General features: G+C 47.7%; 2 protein-coding genes across 2 annotated transcripts in view; both read right to left on the bottom strand.

Annotated features, from left to right (window-relative positions):
- wdr55 (WD repeat domain 55) overlaps positions 1-5311 on the bottom strand; it is a 92148-nt gene extending 86837 nt beyond the window's left edge. Inside the window, exon 1 of the mRNA XM_068015928.1 lies at positions 5217-5311. Within this exon, the coding sequence (XP_067872029.1) occupies positions 5217-5311 (95 nt within the window). The remainder of the gene's footprint in view (positions 1-5216) is intronic.
- On the bottom strand, positions 1614-10992 carry LOC137351819 (vimentin-type intermediate filament-associated coiled-coil protein-like). The gene is made up of 2 exons (XM_068016683.1): positions 10707-10992; positions 1614-7189 (listed from the first exon to the last, which is right to left on the bottom strand). Exons 1-2 carry the CDS (start codon positions 10979-10981, stop codon positions 6817-6819), a joined length of 648 nt encoding a protein of 215 aa, XP_067872784.1. The 5' UTR covers positions 10982-10992; the 3' UTR covers positions 1614-6816.
- Positions 10993-14404: the final 3412 nt, after the last annotated feature.

Raw genomic sequence — 14404 nt, forward strand, 5'->3', positions numbered from 1 at the left:
TCCCTATGCTCCTAGCTTGGTATTGACTCTTTGAGCTTTATAGGACATAGGAGTGGCTCTTTAAAAATATCAGGATATAGGCACGGTAAAGTCAGGCAGCGTCAACAGCAGCCTACGAGGGAGAAGTAACGGGCCTTTGCAGTGAGGTGGCATATGCATGTTCCTTATTTTTGCATCAGTACACAAACTGAAATTGAACTGATTTAACTTGATCCACCTTCAGAGAGATTAAAGGAACACACATGCTGAAGAACACACGGGAGTTTCCGCTGCCCCATAAGCAGACACAGGGCAGAGGAAATCGATTGTCATTGGATGAAAAGGTTACTAGGTCACTTAAGGGAGAGACACCCACTGAGCCTGATAGACACGAGTGACTGACCCGACTTTGTCTCAATCTCAAAAATAGTAGTGAATGTTCAATGAACCAGCTTAGTGGCAATGCTGGAGGAATATTGGCCAGAATATTTAGAGCCATGGGGTGGCCAACATCCACTTGAAGCACCAGGAACATCTCATTCCTGATATAAAAATACTGCCCTAATAATGCTCTGAAGTGTCAGCTTAGACTACGAGCTCAAGTGCTGGAGAGAGAGTTGAACCTACAACTTTCTGATTCAAAGTCAACACCAGGCTCCGTCTCTACCCATTGGCCTACCGGGGAGGCTTGAAATCATTTCTACTTTGAAGGTTTATAAATAAGGAGATCAAGGTCTTGGAGAGGGTGCAGGGGAGATTTACTAGAATGATACCAGGAATGCAGGCCTTCAGTTACATGGAGAGAATGGAGAAGCTGGGTCTGTTCTCCTTACAGAAGAGGTTAAGGGGAGATTCAGTAGAGGTGTTCAACGTTTTGAGGAGTTTTGATAAAGAGTAGATAGGCAGCAACTGTTGCCAGTGGCAGAAGGGTTGGTAACCAGAAGAGACAGATTTAAGATAATTGGCAAAAGAACCAGAGGTGACATTAAAAAAACTGTTATAATCTGGAATGCACTGCTTGAAAGGGCGGTGCAAGCAGACTCAATAGTAACTATCAAAGGGGAATTGGGATATATAATTGAAAAGGGAAAATTTCAGGGCTATTGGGAAATATTGGCCGGGGGTTGGGGGGGGGGGGGGAGGGGTGCGTTCTGGGACTAATAGCTTTTCAAAGAGATGACACAGGCACAATGGGCCGAATGGCTTCCTGCCATGCTGTATGATTCCATAACATTGCCGATGCTGTTATTACCTCCCGATGTTACAGAAGATAGTTTCTCCAGTTTCTCACTCTCTGGGAATGACAACTGGTAGGCACATGTTACCACGCTGGGGAGAATACATGGCTGCCTTTAGCTTCCATTTTCCTCATTCCATTTGGGGAGTTTGTCCTAGATGCAGGTATGAATTCAATTAGAAGACTGAACATTCATAGGACTTTTGTTCCCTTTGAGAAATCTCACTGTTGATCGCTATGCACTGGGGGTCAGGTGGAGGCAGGGTCAGGGTCAGGCTCTGATGTTCCAACTGTGACTAGCCATCCACAACTCATTGCCTGAGCTAGCAGGTAAAACCCTTCCAGATTGTAAGACACGGATTAAACATAGACTTATGCAAGAACTCACACAAACTACTTATAAAGTTATTGCACAGTTTTATAAAAGGCACCAATTTATCAGATTTGTGTCTACAAACAATGATCAAAAACTGCAAATATCTGAAACATTAGCCCTGAGCGAGTTGTGGTACATTCACCCAGAAACCTTCAGACAAGGAACATCACACCACAGTCCCAAATCCCTCTAAACAAAACACATTTTAAGGGAACATGAACAAGCTTATACAGCCACGAAAAAATGTTTCCCAGCCTATCCTATGGTTATTGTACTGGGCACATCCTTGCAAACAAGAAGCAACCTCAGGAGTGCCTTCACCTCAAAACCAAGTGCTCTCATTTTCAGTATGCACTTCAGAATGGTTTCCTACCTAACTCGCAAGTGATTTAATGCATTGCTACAGTCAGGTAATATGCAGCGCAGCTACAAAGCTAAATCAGTAACATGAATACTGAAAGAAAAAAGGGCAATGATGCATTGTAACAAAGTTCCCAGACATGGGATCAATCTCTAGCCCAACCTCTGGGTTCAGAGAACTTGCCAAATCGGCTCAAGATTTACTTTGAAAACTCACTGTCGCTTGAACTTGAAGGTCAAGGTCAAACTGCCTTGTAACTTCCATCCATGTTTTTTGTAACATCTTTAAACTACTAAGAAAACTAGAGAAGCAAATTGCTAAAATGGGTTACAGAAGATTCACATAATAATGAAATTCCAACATTACATAGATATGGTTCTCGAGGATTATATGGAAAATTATAACCTAGATTTTGATTATGTGGAAAATAATAGTTTAGGAGTGATTATGTGAATATTAGTTTACCTAGAATGATTATATTGAGATTGATATACAGAGTGACAACTGAACAGTGGATTCCCATGGATGTTAGAAAATAACTGTCATCCAGAAGATAACACACAGAATAATGGACATCAGAGAGAAATTACACACAGAATAATGGACACAGAGTGATTTCACACAGAGAATATTGGATAACAGAGTAATTACACACAGAGTAATGGACATCAGAGAGCTATTACATGGAGAATAATGGACACCAGAATGTGATTACACAGAATAATGGTTATGGTTATGTAAGGGTGACTCAATAGCCAATAACTTAGCTCTAGGAGGCATTAGACAATAATGGATTTTCTTTAAGGAATAATTTATATACAGACCAGGAAGTGATTACAAGTTTATCGTTGGGGTCCGCAGAGCACAAGAGCAAAGAGTGACTGGTCATTGAACCTAGAGAATAGACAGAGGTCCTCCCTGCCCCCAGCACATTGCAACAGTGATAGCTGGGACACACCAACAGTCTGTGCCTGATGCTAGCTTCACGGTGACCCCATCAGGTAATAGCGTGCAGTATTTTACCAGAAATTAGTTGCCATGTACTACATTGGAGGGTGGGTGGGGTCTGGCCCACATGTTGCCACTTACATTTTTTTCCCAGATATCTGCAGGTGCTGATACGAACCAATCCTGCTGTTGTGATTTTGGAGTTATGAGTCAATGAGCCAGCAACTGTTCAAACTGGATAATGCAACAAAAATCCAACTATAAAGTAGGTCTGAGTTTCTGTGACGAGTGCCAGGGCTCAGACACTGTATGTTGCACACATAGCACGTTCCTTGTTGTAATGAGGTTGTTATTTACTTGTTCATTTCCCTTTAAGATACAGTTGTACTAGTTTGATATTTCTGTTCACAGTTGAAGTATTGGTGCAGACAGATGAGGTCACAGCTAGAACAGATGAGGACCTCTTCAGTCCCCTCACAAACCAGTTAAGGACTATGCAGGACACTGGATCCAATGAAATGTGTGTGCTCTCTGCTAATCAGTTGCATAGCTGTGTAACCACTGACAATCTAACTCCCCAAAACTGCACCAATGATTCACAATTTCACATCTACTACATAACTAATATACAAGTCACTGAAGGCCTGATAAGGAGGAAGATTGCATGTCCAGCCAGACTTCAGATCACTGCTGTGCAATCCAAATGGAATAAAGTGCATTACTTGCTAGGGGAGAAATTATATTTATATTTATTCAGTGGCCAAATGGCATCTAGTGCATCCCATTGTAACAATGCCACAGAGTGGAGGAGGTGGGCTTCTCTCCCCAATGCACTACGTCCCTGAACCAAGCATCCATGTGGAGGTCAGGGTTCAATCCAACGTAGGAGGAGTAGCGTGACCAGGTTACCACTGAGGGCCTCCTGGTGACCAGCTGAGTTCAGCACTAAAAAGAAGAACTTGCATTTATATAGCACCTTTCACCTCATGACATCCCAAAGCATTTTACAGTCAATGAAATACTTTCTGAAAAGTAGTCACTGTTGTAACGTAGGAAACATGGCAGCCAATTTGCGTCACAGCAAGATCCCACATACAGCGATGTGATGACCAGATAATCTGTTATAGGCATTGGGTGAGTAATAAATATAACAAAATGTTTCACAACATTGGTAAACTATTGCTGTCTATTCTACCATCAGGACAGGCTCACCCCCTCACTGTCCACTGCCATACTCCCAGGACAGGCTCACTCCCTCACTGTCCACTGCCATACTCCCAGGACAGGCTCACTCCCATACTCCCAAGACAGGCTCACTCCCTCACTGTCCACTGCCATACTCCCAGGACAGGCTCACTCCCTCACTGTCCACTGCCATACTCCCAAGACAGGCTCACTCCCTCACTGTCCACTGCCATACTCCCAAGACAGGCTCACTCCCTCACTGTCCACTGCCATACTCCCAAGACAGGCTCACTCCCTCACTGTCCACTGCCATACTCCCAAGACAGGCTCACTCCCTCACTGTCCACTGCCATACTCCCAAGACAGGCTCACTCCCTCACTGTCCACTGCCATACTCCCAAGACAGGCTCACTCCCTCACTGTCCACTGCCATACTCCCAAGACAGGCTCACTCCCTCACTGTCCACTGCCATACTCCCAGGACAGGCTCACTCCCTCACTGTCCACTGCCATACTCCCAGGACAGGCTCACTCCCTCACTGTCCACTGCCATACTCCCAAGACAGGCTCACTCCCTCACTGTCCACTGCCATACTCCCAGGACAGGCTCACTCCCTCACTGTCCACTGCCATACTCCCAAGACAGGCTCACTCCCTCACTGTCCACTGCCATACTCCCAGGACAGGCTCACTCCCTCACTGTCCACTGCCATACTCCCAGGACAGGCTCACTCGCTCACTGTCCACTGCCATACTCCCAAGACAGGCTCACTCGCTCACTGTCCACTGCCATACTCCCAGGACAGACTCACTCCCTCACTGTCCACTGCCATACTCCCAAGACAGGCTCACTCCCTCACTGTCCACTGCCATACTCCCAGGACAGGCTCACTCCCTCACTGTCCACTGCCATACTCCCAGGGGTCAGTCTCCAGCTGTGTGCTGTGCAAGAGCCTGTAGTGGCCAGTTAGAGTGTGATGGACACTGAGATTCAAAGGAATATAAGACAAAAAATACTGACAGAAAAACAATTGGCCAGTCATTGCTCTTTTATAGAGCCACCGCAGACACGAGGGGCTGAATGGTCTCCTTCTGTGCTGTAACAATTCTGTGATAATGCTGGACGTTACTCTGGGTTATTGTTGAGTTTAAAGCAGGGTACAACTATTGCAGGAACTTTCTCTAGAACAGTCTTCTCCCTGTAATAATGGGATGCACAAGGCATCACAACTGTATGGGGCAGGCTGGATGGGCCCGTGGGTCTTTTCCTTTCTGTCATTTTTTTTTTTAATGTTTGCAGCTTTCCTGATTTTCACTGACTAGGTTAGATCATTAAAGTAAAGCCAAGTGACTGTTCTTAACTCAATGGCCAGGAAACTCTTCCTCTGCTTGCCATAACCTTGCTAGAAGTCCTGTTTACAGTTGGAAACACCGGCTTCAGCCATTCTTCCAGCAAAGTGACAGCAGCAGAACAGGAGCAGGGTACAAATCCCCAGCCAATATCCCAGCATCATGAGCACCCTGTTACCTGTGGGGGAAAAAAACAGAAGCCTAAATTCTTGAAGACAGCAGATGATGGAATCTAACACATGCTTGGTCAGGGATTGATTCCACTGAACCTTGCAGTCAGTGCTGTTGTGGGCAGTATCAGGTCAGAGGCAGCAGAAGTCAGACACAGTGAGTTACAGAACCCTGAAAACATGCTTGGCTCAACACACTGCATTGTCACAGAGTGAAGTTCCCAATCTCCACATTCCCAGGCCTTGGCTTGCACACTGATGCAGATATCTTGCTGAAACACTGTCAGGTTAGGTAGTTTTGCATGGTGAATAAACAGAATCTCTGGTCACATAAAAGCTGTAACAAACAGTAACAGTTCAGGCAGCTCTGTAAGTGGGGATGTTCTCCCTTTCCAACCAGACAGAAAGGCTAATATTTAAACACCCTGCGCAGCCCAATACCCTCAGACAGAAGAACCCTTTATCCAATCTGGGCTGAATTTGAACCCTGATCCCAGAAACAAGAGAACGACGTACTATAGCAACTCCACTAACTGTCCTTCACCAACAGTAACAGGCCTGTGTATCCTGTGAATGCATAGGCTCTAAACGTGAAAATGGCTACCACAATATTGTAACTGATAGTCATCCTTTCAGACACTCAATGACCTAGCTAAAGTCAAAAAACTTGGGGAACAATCCCCACTTTTACCATCCTGGTAACATGATTCCCTCTATAAACTCCAGAAGTTGGGAGAAACCTGGAAAGGGAGGAGGCAGGAGCCTGGAGTTTCTTTTTTTGTGCTCTACCTACCAGATGGTCCTCCTGACCACATCTTCCAGGCTTTTGGACTAAAGCTTTTAATTGCCTGAACCCAGCAATACCCCAACATCGTTGTCCATTAAAGCACAGAGAGATCGAGAAACATTGTCACAGTCTGCTTCTCTCAAGGCTGTTTTTTTTACATTCAAATAAATAACCCCTCAGATCCAAGTCAAACAGTGAAAAATCCCACAATCTTTGGAATGAAGTGTCGTTAAGTCCAGCAATCATATCACAAGCAGTTTATTCCTTCTGGTTCCCATTTCCTTTAACTAATGCCACTGCTCTAAGGTTTGATATTCACAGGTTTCGGTGTGGCAATTCCCAGCTCTGCAGAAACGACAGGCACTTGTGGGCTCTTCCCAACATCCCTCAGCTGGAGAGAGCCAGACCTCTGGATCCAGAGGTTTAAACCGTGGTCCCAAAGATTGCATCATCCTGGCCCAGCTCCTCTGTATCATCCTCACTGAGAGAGAAATTGCGGTCGTTGGGGCTGGCGTTCATTAACCCGTTGGTGTCCAAGAGGAGGGAATGTGCATGTTGGTCAGGGAAGCCTGAATGCGAGTCCAGGTGTGGGATGTGGACACTCTGTGAGCGCTCTGCTTCAGCCATGTAGGACAGGAGGTTGTCAAGGAGAGGTCGGCTGCGGGTGATTTTATCCAGCAGCTGGCTGCGGTGTCTGAGTTGGGCGATCACATTGTCCTTCTCCTTCATCACCGTCTGCAGCCTCTGCACTGTCCCCTCACAATCCTGCAGCTTCTCCTGTACATCCACCATCTCCCTGTAGAAAAGGGCAACAGAAAGGTCAATGAAGACATTTCAGCTCAAGTTCCAGCAACACGCCCAGTGCCTCCTCCATTCCCCCCTGCGCCCCATTCTCTCCTCCATTCCAACCCATCCCCTTCACAATTCCTCCTCCTTTGACACCTCCGCCAATCCCCTTATTCCTTCCATTTCCCCCATCCCCTCTTCCATTCCCCTCTTCCCAACCCCTCCATTTTCTTTCCCTGCCTCCATTCCCCTCCTCCATAACCCATCACCACCTCCATTCCCTCTTCCCACCAACCTCCTCATTCCCCTGTCCCCTCAATTCTGCCCCCTCCTTCATTCCCCATTTGCTCCTCGTCAGTATTCTGCTACCCCTCCTCCGTTTCCCACTCCCCGTCCCCTTCTCAGGTAGTATTGTGAAATGAAGCAGGGTTAATTAGTAATGTTATAGCAAAACATGTTAAGTTTGAAAGCGACATACTCCAATCACAAACAAAAATCCAAAACTTAAACAATGCCAATTACATAGGTATGAGGGGAGAACTGGCTGAGGTAAAAGATAAGACTAAAGAGTATGGCAGCAAATGAACAGCGGGAAACCTTTAAAGAAACAATTCAAAATGTTCAACAAAAACGCAGCAAGGAAGACCCATCCGTGGTTCACTGAGGAAGTTGCCCACAAAAAGCAGGACAAATCCAACCCGGCCAATTACCGCCCTATCAGTCTACTCTCGATCAAAGTGATGGAAGGGGTCGTCGACAGTGCCATCAAGCGGCACTTGCTCAGCAATACACTGCTCACTGATGATCAGTTTGGGTTCCGCCAGGGCCACTCAGCTCCTTACCTCATTACAGCATTGGCCCAAACATGGACAAAAGAGCTGAACTCCAGAGGGGAAGTGTGAGGCATCAAAGAGCCCTAGCAAAACTGGAGTCAATGGGAATCAGAAGGAAAACTCTCTGCTCGTTGGAGTCATATCTAATTCAGAGGAAGATGGTTGTGGTTGTTGGAGATCAATCATCTCAGTCCCAGGACATCGCTGCAGAAGTTCCTCAGGGTAGTGTCCAAGCCCACCTACCTTCAGCTGCTTCATCATAAGATGAGAAGTGGGGATGTTCGCTGATGATTGCACAATGTTCAACACCGTTCGCGACTCCTCAGATACTGAAGCAGCCCATGTCCAGATGCAGCAAAACCTGGACAACATTCAGGCTTGGGCTGCTAAGTGGTAAGTAACATTCTCCCACACAAGTGCCAGGCAATGACTATCTCAAACGAGAGAGAATCTAACCATTTCCCCTTCATGATCAATGGCATTACCATTGCTGAAGGCCCCACTATCAACATCCTGGGGATTACCATTGACATTAACTGAACTGGACCTGCCACATAAATACCGTGGCTACAAGAACAGGCCAGACGCTGGGAATTCTGCGGCGAGTAACTCACCTCCCAACTGCCCAAAGCCTGTCCATCATCTACAAGGCACAAGTCAGGAATGTGATGGAATATTCTCAATTTGCCCGGATGGGTGCAGCTCCAACAACACTCAAGAAGCTCTACACCACCTTTAACATTCACTCCCTTCACCTCCAACGCACAGTGGCAGCAGTATGTACCATCTACAAGATGCACTGCAGCAACTCACCAAGGCTCCTTTGACAGAACCTTCCAAACCCGCGACCTCTACCACCTGGAAGGACAAGGGCAGCAGAAGCGTAGGACCACCACCACCTGCAAGTTCCCCTCCAAGCCACACACCATCCTAACTTGGAACTACATCGCTGTTCCTTCACTGTTGCTGGGTCAAAATCCTGGAACTCCCTTCCTAACAGCACTGTTGGTGTGTGCCTACATCCCAAGGACTGCAGCGGTTCAAGAAGGTAGCTCATCACCTTCTCAAGGGCATGGGCAATAAATGCTGGCTTTGCCAGAGATGCCCACATCCCACAAACGAATAAAGAAAAAGTTAAGGATAGCATTAGATTAAAAGATGCTGCTTACAATGTTGAAAAAAGAGTAGCAAGTCTAAGGATTGGGAGTGTTTTAGAAACCAGCAAAGGGCCACCAAAAAGTTGCTAAAAATTGAAAAATTAGAATGAGAGTAAACTAGACAGTAATATAAAAACAGATTATTAGAGCTTTTATAAGGTATATAAAAAAGAGTAGTTAAAATAAACATTGGTCCCTTAGAAGCAGAGACAGGAGAAATTATCATGGGGAATGAGGAAATGGCAGAGGCATTGAACAAATATTTTGTGTCTGTCTTCACAGTGGAAGACACAATTTTCATCCCAGAAATAGACGATAACCTAGGGGATAAAGAGTCAGGAAAATAAGGAAATTCATATCAGCAGAGAAAAAATACTGGAGAAGCTTAAGGGACTAAAATTCAACAAATCCCCAAGGTCTGATGGCCTACACCCGAGGTTTCTAAAAGAGATAGCTGCACAGATAGTGGATGCGCTGGCTATGATTTTCCAAAATTCCTTAGATTCAGGAATGGTCCCATCAGACTGGAAGTTGGCAAATGTTCCACTGCTTTTCAAGAAAAGAGGGAGAGAGAAAACAGGGAACTACAGGCCCGTTAGCCCAACATCAGTCGTTGGGAAAATGCTGGAATCTATTATTTAAGGAAGTTTTAACAATGCATAGATGCAGCCAAGATGTTTCCCCTGGTTGGGGAGTCTAGAACCAGGGGACACAATTTCAAAATAACAGGGAAGCCACTTAGGGCAGAGATGAAGAGAAATTTCTTTACTCAGAGGGTTGTGAATCTTTGGAATTCTCTACCCCAGAAGCCTGTGGAAGCTCAGAGTATGTTTAAAGCAGAGATTGACAGATTTCTAAATACAAATGACATAAAGGGATGAGGATAGTGTGGGGAAAAAGGCGTTGAAATGGATGATCAGCCATGATCAGACTGAATGGCGGGGCAGGCTTGATGGGCTGAATGGCCTACGCCTGTTCCTAATGCACTGAGAAAAGCACAGAATGAGAACAATTCAACATGGTTTTACTAAAGGGAAACATCAAGCCACTGTCTCCAGGATTGTCACTGACCTCATCTCCTCTGGAGATCTCAACAGCTTCCAACCTCAAAGCTGTGCAACTCCGCACAGCCCGCTTCTATCTCCTTCCTAAAACCCACAGGACTGTCCTGGTAGACTCATCGTTTAGCCTGTTCATGCCCCACCGAACTTATTTCCTCCAATCTTGATTCTACGTTTTCTCCCCTTGTCCAGTCTCTTCCCACCTACATCCGTGACTCTTCTCAAGCCCTACGTCCCCTCCCCCTCCTCCTCCCTTCATCCACCCCACCCCCTCCTCCCGTCCCCTCCCCCATTTTCCCACGCCCCCCAGCATTCCCCCAGACCGATCCCCACCCCCGGTCAGCGACAGGCCCGCCCGGAGCCACAGCCACGGATGCGCGTCCCCTCCACTGTTCGGTTACGCGCTTATGTGGACCCTTCCACTTGGTGCGAGCTCCCTGGCCGCGGCGCGGTCCCGCAGGCGGGTGCGTGCTTACCGATCCTTGCGCAAGGTGAGCTCCCGGACTGCGGCCTGCAGTTCCCGGTCTTTGCTCATCAACCGTTCGGCCTGTTCCCGCACTGTCCGCTCGGCCGCCTCTAGCCGGCGCTCCAGTTCCGTCACACGGCGATGCACAGCCGCCAGGTGCGCGTTCGCCTCTTTGATTTGCAGCGGGCTCAGCACCGACATCCTGTACATCCGCTCGAACAGGCGCAGGCCGCCGATACCCGATCCCGAGGCCCAAACCAGCATCGGCCCCCAACCAATGCGCATGCTCCCCGCGGTGCCCGGCAGGCCCGGCGCGCATGCTCCCTGCCTTGCCCGGCAGGCCCGGTGCGCATGCTCCCCGCGGTGCCAGGCAGGCCCGGTGCGCATGCTCCCCGCGGTGCCCGGCAGGCCCGGTGCGCATGCTGTGAGAGCGCTGCAGTGTCAAAGGTGGTGACCCCAGGAGGTTGGACACCTATTGACAGGTAACATCTCGGGCCCAGTCAATAATGTGGACCAGGTGAAGAGTCAAGGCTTCCAGTGCAGGACACCACAGCACCAAACAGCCAGAGAGATTCACAGAGATTTCGGGCGGCGCAGTGGTTGCCAACGACCCGGGTTCAATTCTGGGTACTGCCCGTGTGGAGTTTGCAAGTTCTCCCTGTGTCTGCGTGGGTTTCCTCCCACATGCCAAAGACTTGCAGGTTGGTAGGTAAATTGGGCATTAGCAATTGCTCCTAGTATAGGTAGGTGGTAGGGAAATATAGGGACAGGTGGGGATGTAGTAGAAATATGGAATTTGTGCAGGATTAGTATAAATGGGTGGTTGATGGTCGGCACAGACTCGGTGGCCCAAAGGGGCTATTTCAGTGCTGTATCTCTAAACTAAACTAAAAAACTAAATGTCATACAGATTCGTGCTGTTAAGATCATAAGAAATTGAAGCTATGACAAGTACAGTGTTAATTGAGTGCATCATAAACAGAGTGGGAAGTTGAGAATTTGTGACAGTGGGAATTTATTGTACAGGGTGAAGGTGGTGCACTTATTAGAATCGTAGAATGGTTACATACAGAAGGAGGCTATTCGGCCCAGTGTGTCCATACCAGCTCTCTGCAGCTGCAACTCAACTAGTCCCAATCTCCAGTCCTTTCCCCGTAGCACAGCAAATCATTTCTCTTCAGGTGTTCATCAAATTGACTTTTGAAAAGCAAACTCCACCACACTCTCAGGCGGTGCATTCCAGATCCTAACCACTCGCTGCGTAACCAAGTTTTTCCTCATGTCATTGTTGGTTGTTTTACCATTCACCTTATATCGGTGTCCTCTGCATTTCAAACCTTTTTTTTAATTCATTCATGGGATGTAGGCATCACTGGCCAGGCCAGCATTTATTGCCCATCCCTAATTGCCCTTGAGAAGGTGGTGGTGAGCTGCCTTCTTGAACCGCTGCAGTCCATTTGGGGTAGGTACATCCACAGTGCTGTTAGGAAGGGAGTTGCAGGATTTTGACCCAGCGACAGTGAAGGAACGGCGATATAGTTCCAAGTCAGGATGTTGTGTGACTTGGAGGGGAACTTGCAGGTGGTGGTGTTCCCATGTATTTGCTGCTCTTGTCCTTCTAGTTGGTAGAGGTCGCGGGTTTGGAAGGTGCTGTCTAAGGAGCCTTGGTGCATTGCTGCAGTGCATCTTGTAGACAGTACACACTGCTGCCACTGTGCATTGGTGGTGGAGGGAGTGAATGTTTGTAGATGGGGTGCCAATCAAGTGGGCTACTTTGTCCTGGATGGTGTCGAGCTTCTTGAGTGTTGTTGGAGCTGCACCCATCCAGGCAAGTGGAGAATATTCCATCACACTCCTGACTTGTGCCTTGTAGATGGTGGACAGGCTTTGGGGAGTCAGGAGGTGAGTTACTCACCTCAGGATTCCTAGACTCTGACCTGCTCTTGTAGCCATGGTATTTATATGGCTACTCCAGTTCAGTTTCTGGTCAACGGTAGCCCCTAGGATGTTGATAGTGGGGGATTCAGCGATGGTAATGCAGTTGAATGTCAAGGGGAGATGGTTAGATTCTCTCTTGTTGGAGATGGTCATTGCCTGGCACTTGTGTGGTGCGAATGTTAGTTGCCACTTATCAGCCCAAGCCTGGATATTGTCCAAGTCTTGCTGCATTTCTACACGGACTGCTTCAGTATCTGAGGAGTCGCGAATGGTGCTGAACATTATGCAATCATCAGCAAACATCCCCACTTCTGACCTTATGATTGAAGGAAGGTCATTGATGAAGCAGCTGAAGATGGTTGGGCCTAGGACACTACCCTGAGGAACTCCTGCAGTGATGTCCTGGAGCTCAGATGATTGACCTCCAACAACCACAACCATCTTCCTTTATGACTCCAGCCAGCGGAGGGTTTTCCCCCTGATTCACATTGACCTTAGTTTTGCTAGGGCTCCTTGATGCCATACTCGGTCAAATGCTACCTTGTTAAGGGCAGTCACTCTCACCTCACCTCTTGAGTTCAGCTCTTTTGTCCATGTTTGAACCAAGGCTGTAATGAGGTCAGGAGCTGAGTGGCCCTGGCGGAACCCGAACTGAGCGTCACTGAACAGGTTATTGCTAAGCAAGTGCCGCTTGATGGCACTGTTGATGGCAACTTCCATCACTTTACTGATGATTGAGAGTAGACCAATGGGGCGGTAATTGGCCAGGTTGGGCTTGACCTGCTTTTTGTGTACAGGACATACCTGGGCAATTTTCCATATTGCAGGGTAGATGCCAGTGTTGTAGCTGTACTGTAGCTTGGCTAAGGGCACGGCAAGTTCTGGAGCACAGGTCTTCAGTACTGTTGCCGGAATATTGTGAGGACCCATAGCTTTTGCAGTATCCAGTGCCTTCGGTCGTTTCTTCATATCACGTGGAGTGAATTGAATTGGCTGAAGTCTGGCATCTGTGATGCTGGGGACTTCAGGAGGAGGCCGAGATGGATCATCAACTCGGCACTTCTGGCTGAAGATTGTTGCAAATGCTTCAGCCTTATCTTTCGCACTGATGTGCTGGGCTCCCCCATCATTGAGGATGGGAATATTTGTGGAGCCACCTCCTCCAGTTAGTTGTTTAATTGTCCACCACCATTCACGGCTGGATGTGGCAGGACTGCAGAGCTTAGATCTGATCCGTTGGTTATGGATCGCTTAGCTCTGTCTATCGCATGCTGCTTACGCAGTTTGGCATGCAGATAGTCCTGTGTTGTAGCTTCACCAGGTTGACACCTCATTTTGAGGTATGCCTGGTGCTGCTCCTGGCATGCCATCCTGCACTCTTCATTGAACCAGGGTTGGTCTCCTGGCTAGAGTGGGGGATATGCCGGGCCATGAGGTTACAGATTGTGGTTGAGTACAATTCTGCTGCTGCTGGTGGCCCACAGCGCCTCAAGGATGCCCAGTTTTGCATTGCTAGATCTGTTCGAAATCTATCCCATTCAGCACGGTGGTAGTGCCACACAACACGATGGACGGTATTCTCAATGTGAAAGTGGGACTTCATCTCCACAAGGACTGTGCGGTGGTCACTCCTACCAATACGGTCATGGACAGATGCATCTGCGGCAGGCAGATTGGTGAGGACGAGGTCAAGTATGTTTTTCCCTCGTGTTGGTTGCCCCACCACCTGCCGCAGACCCAGTCTAGCAGCTATGTCCTTTAGGACTCGGC

This window comes from Heterodontus francisci, chromosome 36 (genome assembly GCF_036365525.1).
Source record: "Heterodontus francisci isolate sHetFra1 chromosome 36, sHetFra1.hap1, whole genome shotgun sequence".
Taxonomy (NCBI): Eukaryota; Metazoa; Chordata; class Chondrichthyes; order Heterodontiformes; family Heterodontidae; genus Heterodontus; species Heterodontus francisci.

Excerpts from the sequence above, each read along its gene's own strand:
- LOC137351819 (XM_068016683.1), bottom strand. The coding sequence starts at position 10,981 with ATGCGCATTGGTTGGGGGCCGATGCTGGTTTGGGCCTCGGGATCGGGT. Across the intron at positions 7,190-10,706 it reads CTCACCTTGCGCAAGGATCG|GGAGATGGTGGATGTACAGG; the intron begins GTAAGCACGCAC and ends CCTTTTCTACAG.